We start from the raw sequence: 19,359 nt of genomic DNA, 5'->3' as shown, positions 1-19,359 counted from the left end.
ACCTAGTAAATTCTCAAAAGTAGTATTAATTTAAATAAAAAACCTGATGTTTTTCGATGCAATACTTTAACAGCTTGTGCACATACAGATGTCTTCGACATAGTTGTTTAGTTTTGTGATCTAAAATATTACAGAACAACCCAAGTTTATTGTTTGCACTGTGAGCACAAAAAAGGTCAACATACTATTTGAAGTCAAAATAAAACTACACGCTTGTCAAAAATTGTTGAAATTAATGTGCCTTGTCAGACCCGATCGTTCTATTGCCATGGGGCTTCAGCTGATATAATGAGGCATCAAAGTATACTAAGCAAGGCTGCCGAAAAGTGCCGATTCAGGAGAAACTTGCAAATAAAAATGGTAGAAAATTATATAACTATTACCATAAATTCATTATATCTTTCGATATGATGATTTGGTATATTCGGCAATGTTATGTATTTTTGTAATACTTATATAAAATGTTGTAGAACATGTCATGTTCATAAATTTCACATTGAGCATATAAATGGTCAAAGAACTGATATTTATTGTAAAATTGGTTAAATTTGAAACATTAACCGTGAAAACTAAGTCAAAAATATCAAGTATGTTCAGCAAAGTTGTTGAAAATAAAAAGATCTAAAACTTTGCTGAAATAGGGTAACGTATATAACTTGGTGATGCATATAATTTGGACAGGCTGGTCGTTCTATGCTCATTTCCAATGAGATGGTGACAAATCGATGTACGGGAAATCATGTATTTCACTATTAATACACTATGCTACTTATTAATGGTGACCATTATCATAACAATTACAAACTAGCTTCAGAAATATCAAAATTTAAAATTGTATCAACAGAATATCTATGAAACCTACGAATGCAAAAGGATGTACATTTCCAGAACATACATTAAATGCAATAATGACGCTCAAAATTGGCATTCCTGAAAAGTTTGAATGTGGCAATATGATAAAATATGTCTAAAATTGATGCTAAGTTGATCTAAAATCTTAACATGAGTATATAAGGCATAAATCAGATGATGTCCAAAATAGATTATGGTTTTTGTTCAGTTGATATAATTTGGCCATCTGATGAAACACACTGGATTGTCGCATGCATGCATACTTGCAGGCGTATTCCGTGGATCTGATAATATTTAAATTGAATTAAATTATTGATTATCACTAATATACACATCCAATAGGCGAAAAAATGTAGACGTTACATGTGAACTCTAAAAATTATATGATATGACAGTATTTTTAAGAAACCATTGTATAGATAATGAGATAACGCCCCTGTTCAAATTATATTCACATGAGGGTGTCCAAAATGTATATTTGGTGTCCGAAATGTATAACAGACAGGCCGCTAAAAACGCTGTTTTGGAAGCTTGCAGTTTGTAAGCATTTGCTCCCCAGAAACTCAAAGTACAATGACACATTATGCATATAAGTAACATTGCGTAATAACATATTAGTATCTAATGCAGTTAATCGATCGCCGTTTATAGACATATACTTAGCCTGTCCAAAATACATAATTTACCCTATTGTCGTCCTAAAAATTTCGTTCAAAAAATATGTTTTGCTCGGGTGCTCTATTCAGTTTAATTAAAAATATTTTTTATTAATACTCGGGATGCTAATCCAAAACAATGTCTCGAAGACACTTATAGGCTTAAACGCCTCTAAGAGGTTTTGGCCGTCAATTTTCAGTTTCGTCACACTGTGCGACGATCCTCATTGGTTCATCTACCGAAATTACTACACATACTAAATTGGGCTCCCTGAATACGAATATGCTCGCCAAATTGTACGAATCTTGATAACAAAATCTGTGTTAGAGATATATTTTACGTATCTTCATAAACTTTTTGGCTGACGCCATGTTCAAATACGTATTTAGAACAAGAAGTTTATGGATGATTATCCTTACCACACCGAACACAATTTTGGCATTTCACATTATTTTTTAAAGAAATGAAAGTTCTTTAACACAGAAAACTTTACAACACACAATTCAACAATAGTTAAGACAAACAACATTTATTTCCTACAGGTTATATTGATATTGGTGTACTATTAGTAAGAAATAAAGTCGCATGGTACGGTCCTGAATTTTCATCAGATTTTCGATATACCCTTTTTGTAATCTATGTCAATGTGTCAGAAATATGAAAAAAATAAAAACATTCATGAGCACAAACTGTGTTTATTAACTTTTCAGGAAAATTTAAGTTTTTTTCAACAAAAAATCAAGTCCCGATATCTGTTCAAAAATAACAAACATTCGGTGTACCTTTAAATAAATAATGTTTTATGTTACTCTAAGTAGGTATCTCTTCCTTTTGCATGTTGCGGGTTTTTGAATTATCGCTATTGTGGTTTTGTACATGTTTTGCCACATATTTTATAGACAACTCTAAAAGCCTAATAATTGCCAAAGGAACCATTTTCTCCACGCCTGCTATGGCTCCAAAATGTCAAGGATAAAACCTGTATTAAATTTATTTTAAATTGTCGGTTTATATGAAAATTAACAACAATTTTAGACAAATATTCCATATTGTTTCTTTTGTAAACCTTATGCTCAAGATAATGATCTTTTTAATTTTATGTTAAAGATAAACATAGCTTTACACGCTTGACATTTTTATTAGACCATTATTTACTACTGGAACTGATTTTAACTTCAGGCATGTTTGCAGTTTTACCAGCTTTTCAAAAATTAAATTGTGAGTAGAATGGTACATGAAGATTCAAAATATGTATAAAACCAAATAACAAAGTTGTGCGCTTTACTGAAGGTCATATTTTAAAACTTAGAAATTCACATTCACGCTGCTTGCGCCACATCTAAATCGTAATATTTTCGGCCAAAACTTTAATGTTTCTCATTTTATGTGATTTGTATTCAGAAGTGTGCTCTTCTTTTGCTGAACCTTTGTTTTTAAGAACTTGAGAGAAATAAGCCGCACCCTATCGTGCAGTTTTTGGCTACTTTTGATGCCTCAAAGTATGCACTAGGCGCATTAAGGAGGATGCAATCCATAAAGTTAAGTTATACAAAAAACAATGAATATTATTCGATGAATATTAATGGAATATTTTGCATGTTTTTCGAATTAGATCACAAAAAAGTTTGATAAAACATACTTCAAATTTTATGTAAACATCAATTAAACCAGTGTTTTATACAACTTTGGCGACCTGTAGCTAAAAATTGTGACGTACTGGGACATTTCTGAGATCGGCATCAGATTCACCGACCCCAAATCTACTAGAGATATAATTTAATCCTTGAGACACGCAAAAAGGTCATTTTTGTTACGCTGTGTTACCGTAAAGTACCCATATTTCACGTGCGCTCCTGATTTCGCTCACTGCACTTACATTTGAAACTCAGTCTTCTAAGAGCATCCTTCTGCTCCCAGATTTAAACAAGCATGCTTTGAAATCATCTCAATGCGCGGGATCGTTTTGAATCCTGATTTTTCCAATCTCAGCGTGCGGGATTTATGCAAAGATTCAATCCCACGATTGAATCTCTGTCATTATGCTCATAGTCAATCGATTGAAGGTAAAATGCTCTTCGTATGGAATATTTGAAGTTTCGTAGGGGATTGGGACAAATAAAACCTGACTACCGAACAAGAGACAAAGTAATATGTCAGGCAATGAAATTCAGCAAATAAAAATAGAGTAGAAATGGTATCATACCACTGCAAATTGGAACTACTTGTGGTTATTTTCACTCAAGGAGAAATTAATTTAGACAAAAATTCGAGCGCCGGAGTTTCGTTGAATCCAGAATTGTTTCAACGGAAATTCAATCATTTGCTTGTGATTCATATTTTCAGCTCAAGAGCTCGGAGTCCCGTCTACATGATGATTCATTCCGTCAGGTCAGAATACTACCAAAAATTGTTGCTAGTTTCCAGAAACTGTTCACTGGAAGCAGCTGTGCATCATAAAATCTTTCAGATACATTCCAAATGAGTCCTGTCAGACAAAAGTTTTCATCCGATATTGAATGAAATATCAATGCTTACTCGATTCATTTACGCGGCCAACAATCGATCAAGGATTGAATCCTGGGATTCAATCCTCTCATACACGTGGCATGATTCATTGCATGCCTGGATTTGAACAAAAGGTGCGCGCGGAATTAATCTAGCTCTGATGGTTTTAGATCTTAGCAGCTCTTGGAGTGGGATTTTTTAAAGACTGTTTGAAACATGTTTTGCAAAATATTTTTTTGTTGGCTAGTATTTTGAATAATTCTACTTCAGTTACGGTTCCATAATATGTAATTATATAGTCCAATATGCATCAACAAATATCAATAAAATGTCAGTGAGCGAAATTAGGAGCGTGCGCGAAATATGGTAGCATCAAGATCGAGTAGTGAATCCTACTTAAATAAATAGCTCCTGATCTTCATGAAAAAATATCTTGTGTCGGTTTAAGATAAAACAGCGGTGAAAAGTCACTAGTGCAACTATAGGGGTCGTCTCTTTCGTAAAGATTATTTTTAATAAGCGAGAAATCCAAAGTTTCTCAGGACGTGTCTATAATGTTTGATTTTTTCTTTTGAGCACACGGTTATACTAAATCCACTTTTTATCTAACACCAAACCCGCCCGGATCATAAATTGAACAGTCTTTAGTACGATATGAAATCTCATCGAGATAATGCATTTATTCGCCATGCTGATGATGTTCTATCTACAAATATCAATATCGATCATCGGTTGCAAAATAGCTTATTCGTTATAGGTCTATAAAAAGCTGTTGATCCATATTATATTGTTTCAATTCTGGATTAGGCATATTACACAGTGGTATGTTTTATTCAAGCCATGCATTTCACATTTGGGACTGTGCAATCGATGGAACTGTTTTGTGCGATTTTGCCACACACGTACACACGTGCTCAGCTGTATCAAATAGTGTTTCCTTGGGAAACCAAATTAATTTCAACCCTTTGAATCATGCCATCATTCTATGTGATATTTGAAACATATGTGTAATATTTAACGAAACATAAAACATGTAAAATCATTTAAACTCATATTCTCAGAATCAAAAGTGCTGCAAAGAACCATCAGTAATAATTCCGATTTTCGTTGTCGCTTTCCGCCGTAATTGACCATCACATGAAAATCTTACCACTTTTCTCGGTAGCATTGCCAATGCTTTCGCTAGCCTGCTTGACAAGAGTATCAATTCCGAGCTTTTTCATATCCGCTCTTACTTCTTCAAGAGCTTCTTGACTAGCTTTGAAAGATTCCGATACAAACTCTGTTTCATTCGCTGCCGGTGGCACAGTCTTGTCAGCATTTTCGCTACTGCTCAAAACAGCCGATTCTTTCGCTGTTTCGCGACTTATTGGTGGTTCTTATCAGCAGAACATAAGAAAAAGAAAAGAAATAAATTACGGAAAATATAAACTGAACTAAACTGGTGAAACATACATAAAACATCGTTTATAGTCAATATGTCCTACGTGAAACGTATAGAGCTACTAGACACCGAATTTCAGCAGAAAGAAATAGCTAGATATGATAGGCAATCTACTAATTTAATGGTACATTACCCTCTGTATCTTCACTGACTCCTCGCCTGACAAACTCGTTTTTGTCACCTAGCGTACCCAGATCTCCTGCTTGACATATCAGGGAAACGCGGTAGAAGTAGTTGCGCCAGAAGTTCTCTTCCGTGATGCTGAAAGTGAGTAGAGTAGATTTGATTAGATAATTTTGTCAAAAATGATTATAAAACAGTTACTTCCAAATTATCGTTATTGAAATGTGACAAGGTGCTCAATAGTCTAGCTAGAGATGAATTAAATATTACATATGATATTATTTTGGGAAGTTTACTGAAAAGCTAATACAAATTGAAAACTATGTAATTTTAGATTCACTGTAGATATAACATTATTTTATAATATTTCTAAGTTTAGTGTATTTAGACCTATTAAATGTTAATAAGGAGATGCTTTTGATCCATTTCTCGTTCAATATTATTTTAAAACTAGTAGGTTTAATTGTTGAAAAAATAAGTCAATTACTTACATTTTAGGTACTAGCTCAAATCGCATTTTCTCTAGCTCTTTGTCTTCATTCATGATGGCTAACGCAATGGGATAAGAGACATCATAATCGAATTCAAATTCAACCCCGGCTGGTGGTGCTCGCACAAAGTTTCGACGATCCTGTACACGAGGGAGGCACAGAGCGGAAAAAGTAAATTTAATTAACTGTGTGCTTCTTTAAAACCATAGCCGAATGCTTACCGCTGACAGACTGAGAATTTCTTCTTTGATTTTGGCTTCGTTCGCATGACCGGACCATGGGCAAGCACCTGGACCGCCGCCTCCCTGCTGGTTCTTAATGAATGCTTCCTGCTCTTTGTTGAACTCGCCGAGAATAGTCTAGTGAAAAATGGAAACAAATGAAGCTTTCATCATTCTTCATACTAAACAAACGCTAAATGGTGCAAACTAACATTATCCTTTAGGTGTTTAATTTTATCGCCAGCCTTATTGAACGACGAATACAGGAACGACCCGATCGATTTGGCTCCAGCTGTGACTTTGTGGGTAACTGAAATGGATATTAGCAATTGCAACATCAACATCATCGTGTGTACCAAACTGAGCGGCTATAAAGAAACAACGTGTTTGTTTGTTGACTTGTACCTTGACCAATTTGTCCGGCATTTTCGTCTGTTGGCGTTCCGGGGCCTGTGGCAGGACGAGAATCAGCTCCTCCGGTAGCACTAGCGATGAAAATAAAACATGAAATAAAAACCAAAGTGTTATTTTTCTCTGCCTAGTCAACTTCGGATGCTTTTGGTAATCAGAAAAAACTTTAAAAATAACAAAGTACAATTTCAAATCCTTAAACTTTAGAAACTAGTTTACTTTTGTTATAAAAAATATCTCAAAAAGTTGATTATACGGCAAAAATGCGAAAAAGTTGTGTTCATATTAGAAAGTTGTAATATCTAGGAATAAGATTCGTGTACGATGTGGAGTAATTAGTGTAAAAGTGTGAATATTCAAAACTATTGTGGAACAAGTAAATATCTGTGAATAATCAAAATACTTCGTACAAGTTTACTACAATATGAACCGGAAAAAGCAAAGCTTTTGCAAAAAGTATGGCCCTATTTTAATAAATGGTAAGCAGCATTTTACGATAAGGTATAGAGTTTTATTATGCAGAACAGTTGATTGTATTATTTTGATGTAATTATTTTTCATGATTAGTATAGATTTATAAATCACAGATATTGGACCCTACGATTTCAATTTTCTGCAAATTGCTTTGCATTAGGAATAATCTGTGATGCTCGATTCACCTTAATCATTTCTCTCCTTCCGTTATTACAAAAAAAGAGTAACTTTTCAAACATTCTTTCTGGCGCCGATAATGGATCACTATATATTGATTCATAAGCAAGAAATATAGCACATTTCTTTACTACTACTATCAATATCAACTAAAAACCAGATATCTGCCAAAGAAGAAATTCACAATTTCGGAATTGCCCTCCTTCCCCAGGTCCTGCTACGGAAATAATATTTGTGTTTGTATTAAAAAAAACAATATCCTGTCATTTATACATACTGAACTATTGAGTTATGATAGACCTTGAAAAATTTTTGGAGTCCACCTTACAAACATCTAAACAGAAATCATTTGAAGGTGTAATCACGAAGAATCTGGCAGAAATCTGTTGGGAACCCAGAAGGATTTGTCAAGGGTTCATTCTACGAATCGGTTCTTGGTGTATTTACTAAGCTGTACCTCAAGGTTTTCTAAGATTTTTTGCAAGTAATTAATCTATGAATTCCTCTATAAGACCACTACTGGAACTTTATCAAAAAAAAAAAAATAAATAAATAAATAAATAAATAAATAAAAATACTACATGAATTCTTTAGAGCAATTTGATTTGAGTAGTTTTAGATATTTTCTCAAGAATGTCTTCAAGAAGTGTTTCTTGAGTTTTTTCAAGGAAGTTTACAGACAACTACAGATTATTGGAATTTGTTGAACAAGTTTCCCTATATATTCTGCCAAGTACTAGTTTACAGAATATTCTAAAAATTACTCCAAGTGTTACATGTTAAGGATTCTATGGCAATTCCTATGAAAATTACTGCAGACAATTTATCGGAGAATAAAATCTATAGGTATTCTTCCAGGGCTTCCTGGATAAAAGCTCCAATCTCTTATAGATATTTTGAGCATTCTCAAGAGCTTCTTCAGAAAATAATCCGAGAATTTAACCAGATGTTCCTAGAATCTTGCATTGGTCGTCCGATAGATTTTGCCCACGGTTTCGCGCGTGTTTTCGTCGCTGGAAATTTTTTTTTCCTGTTTTGGAGCGTCTAGCTGGGTAGTGCTTCGTGAAACCCAAGCAGGACAGTTCGGTTTTGCGTCGTCCGATAGATTTTTCCCACGGTTTCGCGCGTGTTTTCGTCGCCGGAGAATTTTTTTCCTGTTTTGGAGCGTCTTGCTGGGGTGAGTATTTGGGAAGGCCCAAGCAAGACGGTTTGTTTTCGGGACGCTAAGAAGTTTTGCTGTCAGTGTCAGTTTTGTGTTCAGTCGAGAATGTATTACCAACTGGTGAGTTCGTTTCATGCTTATGATAACACATTTTTTCTTGAAAGCGTAACTTTTATGTAATATTAAAACAAACTTTGTATGATTCGTCACTACAAGTGTCGGCATTATGCTTTTTTTATACAATTTCAATATACATATATTTTTCTCTTTTTGACATTATTAAAAATTATCTTTTGAATTGTTCGACATTGTGAATGTTGACGTATTTTCTAAAACTTCTACCATATCGAGACAAAATGCACAGTAATACTCATATGTAATTTTCAAACAAACTATGTATGGTTCGTCACTACAAGTGTCGGCATTATTCCTGTTTCATATAATTTAAAATATATACATGTAATTTTCAGTTTTCGTCATTAATAAAAACGTCTTTTTAATTGTTCGACATTATAGATGTTGACGTATTTTTTAAAGCTTCTACCAAAAACTTGTCGAGACCAAAATACAAAACTAGCTTTAAATATAAGCCGCATATTTACCCCTTGTCCATGGATCGCATCACCGACCAGAGGTGACTCCCAGATCTTTTCCTCCCTCACTAATAAACACCCTCCCGTGGTGATTGTGGAGATGCAGAGGTATTCTCGGTCTCTAGAAGCAACAATCATTACACCCTAACATTCCTTCCCCATCCCAACTGGCTGTAAGGACTTGGCCGGCAACGTTATTGATCAATAATATTAGATCTGCTAAAATTGCACTTCGAGAGTAAGCTGAAACTCCCATCCCTTATTCATTTGGATCGTAGTGCAATTCTTACCAGTTCCGATCAATCACGGAGTAGCAATCATTGACATGTACAGTCAGTCTATGCTATGCTATGCTATGCTAGATGTTCCTAGAATCTTGCATTGATTTTCCAGGAATTCATCCTGTGATGTTCCTAGGGAGTATTATCTAAAATTTTTCACACGGTTCCTCTGAGAATGCAAACAGAAATCCTCCCAAAGATACATAAGGCATTATTTCATAGTTTTTTTTTTTCTTCATGCTCCCATTTATCTAGGAATATCTGTGAAAATGTGCATATGTAGATTCAAAAAGGATTTTGTCAAAATATCACTTCTTAGGTTCCATAGATTCCTGCAAATGATATTCTTAGAAAAAATATTGGACAAAACTATAGAGGAGTACCGTAAACCCGGGTGAAATTGATCACCGTGACAAACGATTTTTTTTCTTCCTAATGGAGCACAAATATCAATGTAACCTGCGTAACTTGAATTGTGTATTGTGAAGTTTTTTGCGTTAAACAATGCTTATTTATTTATAAACATCCATAGTTTTGACAAACATCTATAAACTTATAATTCTAAACAAAGTTTTGAATATGGTATTAACTTGAAATTTTGTGAGGATGCTTAAAATACATCCCCAAACCAGATTTCATCATCAAAACTCGTACCAATTTGTTCATTCGATTGAAATAATTGAATTTCTGTTAGACATCAGGAAATTACTTAGCTAATAGCATACATTTAGTCGTTTTCTGCGTAATTCTTAAAGTTTAACTTTTTTCTTTAAATATTGTTTTGTTTAGAATACAGCAAGTATATTCGAATCCAGGTAGCTCAAATTCAGTATGTAGAGTTGTTTAAATAATTAACAATAATGACAAGTGACCATAATTACATATGTTAGAAAACTTCGGTACATGAGCCAATGAAGCTCACCGTCGTACTTATTTTCCTACATTCGGTTGCTTGACATTACCAGGTTATAGAAACCAGACAAGAAAAACCGTGAAGAAGGATAAAATCACGGTATCTAAAACAATTTCTGGAGTATCTCTAGATTCAATCTCTATTTTTTTTTTTGGCAAACTGAAAGAAATTTTTAGGTTCTTGTAGTAGCTGTTGGAGCTAATTCTAAAAAAAATCCTAGAATTTCTTCCAGGAATACAGGCAAAAAACCTTGGTTGAACTGATTTTTAATCTCCAGAGAAATTCCTTATGGAATTAATGGAAAATTGGTTCTGCACCTATCCAAATTACCAGAAGTAATGCCTTATATAATAAACTGAGGAACTCTCAAGAAAATAAATCTGATTTGGGGAAATCTTTTAAGAAAATCTTGAATTGTTTACTGAAAAATAATATAGGCAGTATTTATGGAACAAATATTAAAGGATTTTCAATTGTCATTACTGAAGAAATTTAAGAAGAATTATTTGGTGGCATCTATTGCGAAACTGAATGGTTGTCCCCTTTGAAAATAAAACCTTGAAATATCTTTGGAGTGGGAGGAATCTATAAGATTTATGAATTATCTTGTGTCTGAAAGCAATAAATTCGAAAAAATACATTCTGAAAGAGATCGTTGAACAATGCAAAATACCCGGAGGAAAAATAAAAACCAATCCTGTGAAAATTCCACCAGGAATTCCGCAACAAATTTCTGAGGAATTTGGGAAGGAGCAATACTTCGGGAATATTTTCGGGATGCCTAGAGAAATTCGAGAAGTATTCTTGGAAGAAATGCTGGTGGAATCTATTTTGGGCAATTCTTGGCGGCACTGTATGGAATTTTAATATATAGTGGCCAGGTTTAAATTGCCGGTCCTTATAGTGTAACGTTTCATGCAAAAATTGTACATAGGTAATGATCGTTTTTGCGTTAAATTAATGAATAAACTTTTCAGGTCGCTTAACACACCTCACCCCCATGATGGAAATCGTGGCTGCAAGACGCTATTGAGCTAAATTTCGTTCACGCTCACCAGTACCACTATCAGGAAGAGCTAATCTTTCTGATAGTGGTGTTAGTTGGCGTGGGCGGGCTAAAAAGGGCTCAACAGCAACGTTTCTGAAAAAAAGGCTCAAGACCTCTTGGGCCCTTTTCAAATGTTTATCCAGAGTTATCGACTGCGAACTTACCTCTGTCAATAGAGCATTTTTGCATTCGTATATCTTGTGGAAGGTACGATGATACTATGCCCTGGGAAGTCAAGAAAATTTCAATTGATCCTTGAACAGTTGGGTTTGAAACTGATCATAATGGGTCACCATTAATTAGAATATATACGAAGGTATGAAAGAAGAAGCAATGGATATGTATTAGTAAAAAAGTAGATTAAAAAAACCTCACTAATTTACACGGCTTTCTATGGGAGCTCGCACGCTTGTAGTTGTGAAACATTCTGCATCGTACACGGATGTCCAGCACACTAAATGTCTTCTTCCCCAGCTCATATATATTCGCATTGGATTACCATCACAGAACCCATGACCTTCAGCTTGGTCTTGCTGTGCTTTTACCGCTACGGTTATCAGGGCCTCTTTTCGGTTATTCTACACACTTATATTTCTTCACCGACTTGAACAAAACGGTTTGCAGAGACTCCAACAGTAGAGATTTCTATAATTTTCAGTGCTAAATCTCGGAATTTATTTTATCTGTACATTTCAGGCAATTCAATTTATTCACCGAGATCTTGGAAAATGTAATCAAATTAATCAAGTATGTATTCAATCGTTTCCCCGTTTCTTTCCAGAATGCCAATGTCGAAAGTATCTTAAGCTAACTAAGTAGTCGTGAAAATCTTTCATTCTGTTGGAAGAATTTAACCTTCCAGTCGTCGCGCAGTTTGCCACCGTGAGAACCACCACGCTGCTGTTGTGAGCGAAAAGCGTGGTTTTTTCAACAGTGTTGTACAAAATACAACAGCGCGACGACTGAAGTGTTAACTATATTTCACGTTTCAAAGTAAAATTGGATTAAACGAGTTTATTATTTATGAGAGTTGTGAGAGAAGGGATGAAAATTTGAAACGTTATCGAAATATATACTCGTTTGTCTTATCAAATTCACTTCTTTTGTAGAAGGATATATCGTTCTAAATACTGTTGAGAGATTTGCAATATCCTAAAAGCTAGCTCATTAACCCTTTAACGCTCATGATGTCTGTAAATCACTACCACTTTTCGACGAATGAAACATAAACTAATTCACGTCGATATTGTACCGTGTGTATTGGATTAATATTATAAGTTTATCAGAAGAGTCATACAATTTACTTGATGATTTAATTGAGTAACCATTGTTAAACAATTAAATAACTTTCGATTTATAATCAAAAGCATACCTTCAAATTTTATCATGCAGTCAGCCAGTTCAATATCTTGATGATGAAAGTTTTTAAAACATCAACGATGGAGTGAGATTCTTCACAGGCCTAGTCTTCACCATTCGCCCATATCAATTGATAGAATGGTTTCATACCTGAAGCATTGGAGACTTAAACATATTTTAGAAGAAAAAAACGGCTCATTCTGGAGAGTCGTGAAGGGGCCTACCTTAGTCGAGTGGTTAGAGTCCGCGGCTACAAAGCAAAGCCATGCTAAAGGTGTCTGAGTTCGGTTCCTGGTCAGTCCAGGATCTTTTCGTAATGAAAATTTCGTAAATAAAATAACTGAACAAAAATGATGTTTTTCAGTAGTGTTAAACACGCTGCTGGGAAAGTCGAGCAAACCTGCGGGGCAAGATGGGCACTCCCTTAATTAACATTGATTTTTTTTTTAACTATCAAAGGTTTCTCATTGATACGCATTGTATATACTGCAACTGCATCAAGCTAAACATTTTAAATTTTGTTTGAGCAAAAAATTATTGAATCATTTCACAGTGTGGAGATATAAATGCATTATCAATTTTGTTTTACTAGAAATGGCTCAATTTATTAATACAAGCTAACCAACATATGTAATGAAGCTAAAGCATCTAGTCCATGTAATGTTAAGCGTATTTGATTGTTTTTGCGAAAAAAGATCTCACTTCCATAAGGTGTGCTCATCTTGCTCCGACTTGTAATAAATATCTAAATCAAGTAAGGTATCGTAATCCGGAGTCAAAATGATCACTGGGGCGAATTTGATCAGGTCGGTACCAAAATGCATTTCCTCCCAAGGATGTTGAAGGTTTCGTTGGCACCACAGACATTCCATGTATTCTAGTTTATAGATATCTAATGATGATTTTGAACTATTTCATTTTTGTTAGGGTCAATTTTGCATAGAAATATTCGCACATTTTGAAGGTATAAGAAATACAGTTGGAAATGTCGGTGCTAAACAATCCACTGGTACTATGCCAACATGTCAACTTTAAGTGTTTAAAATGTTGTGTAAGCTTTAGTATGAACTACTGCACTCATTTTTGATATCGTACAGCATAGCAAGTATAGTTTTTTGCTCATAAAACCGTTTATTCTCAAATATTATGCTTATTTCAAGGAAAATTGCCTACATTTAGACGTATCAGGCAGATTTCCAAAGTTTAATTTTGCAATAAAATTGTCAAATACTCGAGTTGTAAGAATTTTGACATCATTTTCAGATTCAGGAGACCCAAATTTAGTAGAAAGTGACATTTTATTTTTTTGAGATTAAATCTATTTTTATGATATGTTAAATATTATTTTATGAAAAGTCGATAACATAAACTGATAAAGATTAATGAAGCACTGATTTTGTCGAAATTTATCTGACAATATTTAAATTCCAAAGGATAACACAAAAAAAATGCAAAATAGTGATCAATTTGCCCCCGGATTACGGAACTGTATTTTTTTCAATGATTTTTTCCTTTATATACTAAAAGATTACACAAAGTCTTGAAATGTTGGCTGAGAATCAGAAATTTGGTCAAAATATTGTTATACGAGTCTTATTTTGTTCTGGTCATTTGTTATAATAAAAAAGTTATGATAATTTACTAATATTTTCAAATTCATATTATTTTCAATAAATTTTATAAAAGATAGTAGTTAGATGCACCTTAATTCAACAGTGTATATTCCAATAGTGAAGGTACTAAGCATGATTCAACTTATTTGATTACTCAAAATTCAAGAAGTGCACTTAATGACGGGGTTGGTGGTCTAATGGCTACCGCTTCTGCTTCATATGCAGAAGGTCATGGGTTCAATCCCAGGCCCGTCCCTTTCCTCGTACTTTGTAGTTGTATATCTCTCACTTGCTTCTATCTTCCATTCTAAATCTATCACACTCAAACTATTCATAGCAAACGCTAGAACCAGAGACGGACTAGAAACCGTTTCCCTAACGCTTCCTACTTCCACGCGCACGCCTTTCTTACGCCTGATACATAGGCAGTCTGCTAACCACAAAAGCAAACCTCTCTGCCATGCCTTTCCCCCAATCCATACACTCCCGCATGAACTGACGTGGATGCAGTGGAATAATACGGTCTACGTGGGAGTCAGTTCAATGCATCATCAATTCCTCCCCCTTCCCCTCATTGGTCTGCATTCTGACGTGGCAGGTGCCATTGTTGCCTAAAAATAGAAGATCACCAGCACTTATACACTGAGGATGCCTGTTAGTCCCAAGCAGTCATTCGGTTGGTTCCTTGTGTAAGTGCAGCTGATCTGGCGATACTGGAGTGCATCCACGGGCGGCCAATCAAGCTCAAGCAAGCTCAAGCTCAAGCTCAAAATTCAAGAAGTGCACTTAATGTACACATTATTGTTGTAACGGGAAGTAATGACCATTAGCTTATTGAGAAAAATGATTTCATCGCAGGAACCAACGGCATGTCAGTAAAAAAAAATACCTCCACTATTGGTACACTGTTCCTTTAGCTGAGGTATATTTTTAATTTGTGTCCCTATAATTGCGGTATCCGTTGTTTTCTTATGGGATCCTCCATTATAGGAACACATTACCGCAACTATTGGTACAAGTGAGTTAAGTTAAACCGTTTTGTTGTATTTTATCAATGTTGAAGCTATTTAAACGATATTTTAACTATTTCTTGTATCAACAAGTCAATACGTCGAATGGCAGTGTCCGTTCTGTAGTTAACACAATGGAATCAGCTAAAATTGCACTACCGCAACTATAGGAGCACCAGCAACTAATGGATCATTCACCCTAACGATATTAAAAAAAATAATTTGATCAGTCTCAAAATTGAGGGGTAATCATTTTCTCATCTTGCCCCAGGTGGCAATTTTGCCTCATCCTCCTCTATTTATCTAGACAATAATCTTATTAAAAATATACCGAACGAGTAGGAGAGACGCGTATTCGAAAAAAATGGTAACCTATGGCTTAGACTTCACTAAAAAACTCCCGCAGAAATTGAAGTAATGCATATAATAATTACTGACAAAACTTGAGAAGGGATGTCCTAAAAAACAAATGTAATGCTTACAGAAATTCCATTTGTCTGAGAAATTATTGCAAGTTTCTAGGGTATTCCATGCATATCTGGGCAATACAAATGGAATTTAAAAAATTCGTAAAATCAATGTAGAAATTTTGTAACTTTTTCAATTTTTTTTTTAATTTTTTAATGCAAGTTTAGTTAACTAATATATACATATACAACAAAACATTTGCAACTTTTTCGATTTTTCGTACATAGTAATCAATTTTAATAGGCTAGATTATGGTTATTTATGTACCGATTTGAATGAAATGGTTTCAGTACGTTAAAATTGAAGTTATATCTACTTCAATTTTAACACATATGCTTGAACGATTTTTTCAATTACTAGTTCAAAAGAAATAATTGTTTGATTAAAATGAAATTTTTGACGAAAAGTTATAATATATTTATTTGAAAATAAGAAAGCTTTACACAAAAACTGTCTTCAGCATATTTGTTCATCTTGCTTTGCGTTATTGTTTTTCTACTCGTGATTGGAAGAATCGCTCCAACATTTATGTTGAAATTCAAGTAATGTCTGACGTGCTGCGAATAGTTCATTAAAATCGGTTTAATAATAACTAAGATCTCAGGCTCCGAATTTGACCATTTTGTATGAAAAATCGAAAAAGTTGCAAATCTTTTGTCCAATACTGTGTGCATTGTTATGTTTTTGTGCACAAGGTAAGTTCAAAATTCAAAACACAAATCAAGTGCCTTCAGCAACGTGTAAAATTGGTATAAAATATTACAATAACATTCATTCATTCAACAAATACGCAAAAATGAAAATATTTTTTTTTATCGAGTGATAACTTTTTCACACTGTATTAACAAATCTATAATAAATCTGGCTCTCACGTTCTAAGACTATTTTGAAACAAGTATTAATCACGAAATGATTCATAAGAAACCCGATTCAGAACAAGTCTTTTATTTCGATTTTTGAACACTTGGATGACGACGACACACATTTTATTGGATATGTAGATTCTAACCACCCTTAGTTCAAGAATTAAATAAAACATTTTCCCCCTTATGGCTTAGTTGCTGATTAAGTTTTTTTTCCACGACGAGCAATGTGTTATTTTAAATGTTAGGACAAATAATAGCGAGATTGCAGCAGATTGTTATTATTGTAGCTCATAAATATTAATAAAAAGGAAACAATTACAAGTAAAATACAACACGATTTTTCTTTCTCAGTAGTACATTACGTATCACAAGCCATTCTTATTTCTATTAATCTTAATTTTCTAGATAGAAAATATTTTCAGAGTTCTACAAGGCATGTTTCGAGTAGATGAAGGTGCTTATCGAATGACCGTGTATGTACTCAATTCTACTAGACTGAAACATAGGAAATGCGGTGTTTAAGATTCTGCATAATAAATCAACTTACCATGTATTGAGATTAGCGAAAGCTGCCGAAAGCAAACTTGTACGAAGCTTCTATGTGAAAAACAAATCAAAACATTGATAGTGTCGAACTTCAATAAGCAAACATAACAACAATATTATGAAAAAGTGGATCAAAAAATGTAAAGCTGAAACAGATTATGGAACAAAAGTGTACCTTTCCTGTGGTCTGTACAAATTACAATATAAGTAGACGGGATGAGAAGAAAAAAGATAATATATTGTATACCACTGTATGGATAAATGATCGTTGTCATAGTTCATGTCGTTTGCTTGGCGTTATGCTACTCGCTGTATTCTCGTAGAATCAGACAAGCTAAAATTAACCAAAACTCAATCATATAAGCCCTCTGAGATAAACTCATCGTTCTTGATATACCCTTACGTAGGTTTTACCTCTTATAGGCATCCCTGTGCTTGACGTATCGACATAAACGTGAAGGTTGAGAGGCGTATCAAGTGGCACATATTGGACAAAAATCAATAGGCTATGTGCTTGTAGAACCTAAATTTAATTAGACCTTGAGCTCGTCTTTCTGCTCTTCTGGTCAGGCATCCTCCAGTGAGCTGGGGGTGGTTTTCGCACACTATCGACAAATTGGTACGTCAAATTGTGACGATATTAGCGATTATTGCTACCGTGATGCTCGTAGTACTTCAGGGAGCGTCTATGAATTACGTTACGCTTTTATTAGGGAAAGGAGCTTTTGTCAAGTGCGATGATATCAAATGTTTAGACCTATGCAAAACTTTTAGAACTAGGGCAAGTCGCCAATTGTTGAACAGCCCGTGTATTCCTTATGACGTGTTCAACAATTAGCGAGCATTTTGACCGTTCAAAAGGATGTTCAAACATGATCAAATTAATGAATGTTACCTCAGATCAGATGAATTAATGAATGTTATCTCAGATATCATTATTATTCTTTAACATAGTGGCTTTTCGCCCATGGCGGATTTACCACATTTTTCAAATGATAATTTCCACGAATAAGTAATTTTGAACAGATGGCATATCAATTTCATGATTTCTATGATAGTCTCCTCGAACAGCATTTTAAAGCATTTCTATTGCATGATGCGATATTTCCATGAGTCGATGTTCAAATATCGACTTATGGAGGTTTGACTGTAATTTCAATATATATTACCAAGAAAAACGATAAGAATTTCCTGATGTAAATAATAAGAAGAAGCGAAAACATTGCGGTACCAAATATGACGGTGAACTTCGATCAATTTCATGACTTTTATCATGGTTTGAATTGATTCTTATCATTTTTGTCTTTCCTCTTTCAGAAAAAAATGCTAAAGCTTGGTTTAATTCAAACCAACACTGTGATTTTTTTTTGTCTTAATAATGGTTATAATGGCCTCCAGATCATAAGACCAAAAAAAAGAGCTATCCATAAGGCTGTGGTGGGAGATTCATGAAAAACAACTTTCTTTAAGAAAATGTTCAATTTTACCGAAATCTTTCATTTATGATAACTGAACATTAAACTGAAGTATGGGTAAGGTTCAAGAATCCATCATGCAATCATCAGAAATAAAAACCCAGTTTTTTGTTCAAATTTCAAGAAATCTTCATGAAAATCTATCATTGCGTTATAGTTAGCAAGTGTAATGCAATGATAGATTTTCATAAACATTGCTTCGAATTTGAGCAAAAAAAAATTGGTTTTGAAAATTTGTAAAACGACAATGGTTATATTCCTCTTAAGGCGATCATAGAACTAGATCGATAAGATTTTAACATGGTTTGGAGAACAGTCTATTGCAATCATTGTCCTATAACCGTTTGTTAGAATATTTGATTTATTTTAAAGCATGATAAATTCTACTGAAATTCGTTGGGATAAGTGAATTTTATGCTAAAAATGACTACAGCGATCACAAAGTAGTCAAAAGATACATTTTTTTCAAAAGAGCGACAGCTTGATTAATAAGATTTGAAGTAAGGACAACCTGTAATTATTTGTAACACAAATAGTACTAACTAATAACTATGACTTTTCAATTAAGACATTTTTTTAACTACAGACATGTCATCATAAACTACTCTTATAAAAAATAACATATATCGGCGTAGTTACAACTTAGCGACCAGTAAGAAAATTGTGATAT

At 34.1% G+C, this 19,359-nt stretch overlaps 1 protein-coding gene across 12 annotated transcripts in view; it reads right to left on the bottom strand.

Annotated features, from left to right (window-relative positions):
• The window catches only part of LOC110673999 (synapse-associated protein of 47 kDa), an 88,598-nt gene that overhangs the window by 14,553 nt on the left and 54,686 nt on the right, over positions 1 to 19,359 (bottom strand). For 8 of the 12 annotated variants that reach the window (XM_021851221.1, XM_021851220.1, XM_021851219.1 and 5 more), the window contains exons 4-10: positions 17,390 to 17,401; positions 6,699 to 6,778; positions 6,506 to 6,603; positions 6,294 to 6,431; positions 6,073 to 6,212; positions 5,592 to 5,719; positions 5,165 to 5,392 (exon numbers count right to left, since the gene is read on the bottom strand). In XM_021851221.1, coding sequence (XP_021706913.1) covers positions 5,165 to 5,392; positions 5,592 to 5,719; positions 6,073 to 6,212; positions 6,294 to 6,431; positions 6,506 to 6,603; positions 6,699 to 6,778; positions 17,390 to 17,401 — 824 coding nt within the window. The remainder of the gene's footprint in view (positions 1 to 5,164; positions 5,393 to 5,591; positions 5,720 to 6,072; positions 6,213 to 6,293; positions 6,432 to 6,505; positions 6,604 to 6,698; positions 6,779 to 17,389; positions 17,402 to 19,359) is intronic. The other 4 variants (XM_021851226.1, XM_021851227.1, XM_021851229.1 and 1 more) reach the window with 2 other exon arrangements.

Source organism: Aedes aegypti, chromosome 3, assembly GCF_002204515.2.
Source record: "Aedes aegypti strain LVP_AGWG chromosome 3, AaegL5.0 Primary Assembly, whole genome shotgun sequence".
Taxonomy (NCBI): domain Eukaryota; kingdom Metazoa; phylum Arthropoda; class Insecta; order Diptera; family Culicidae; genus Aedes; species Aedes aegypti.
Note: the sequence above shows the minus strand (reverse complement) of the source record. Positions and strands in the feature narration are given on the sequence as shown.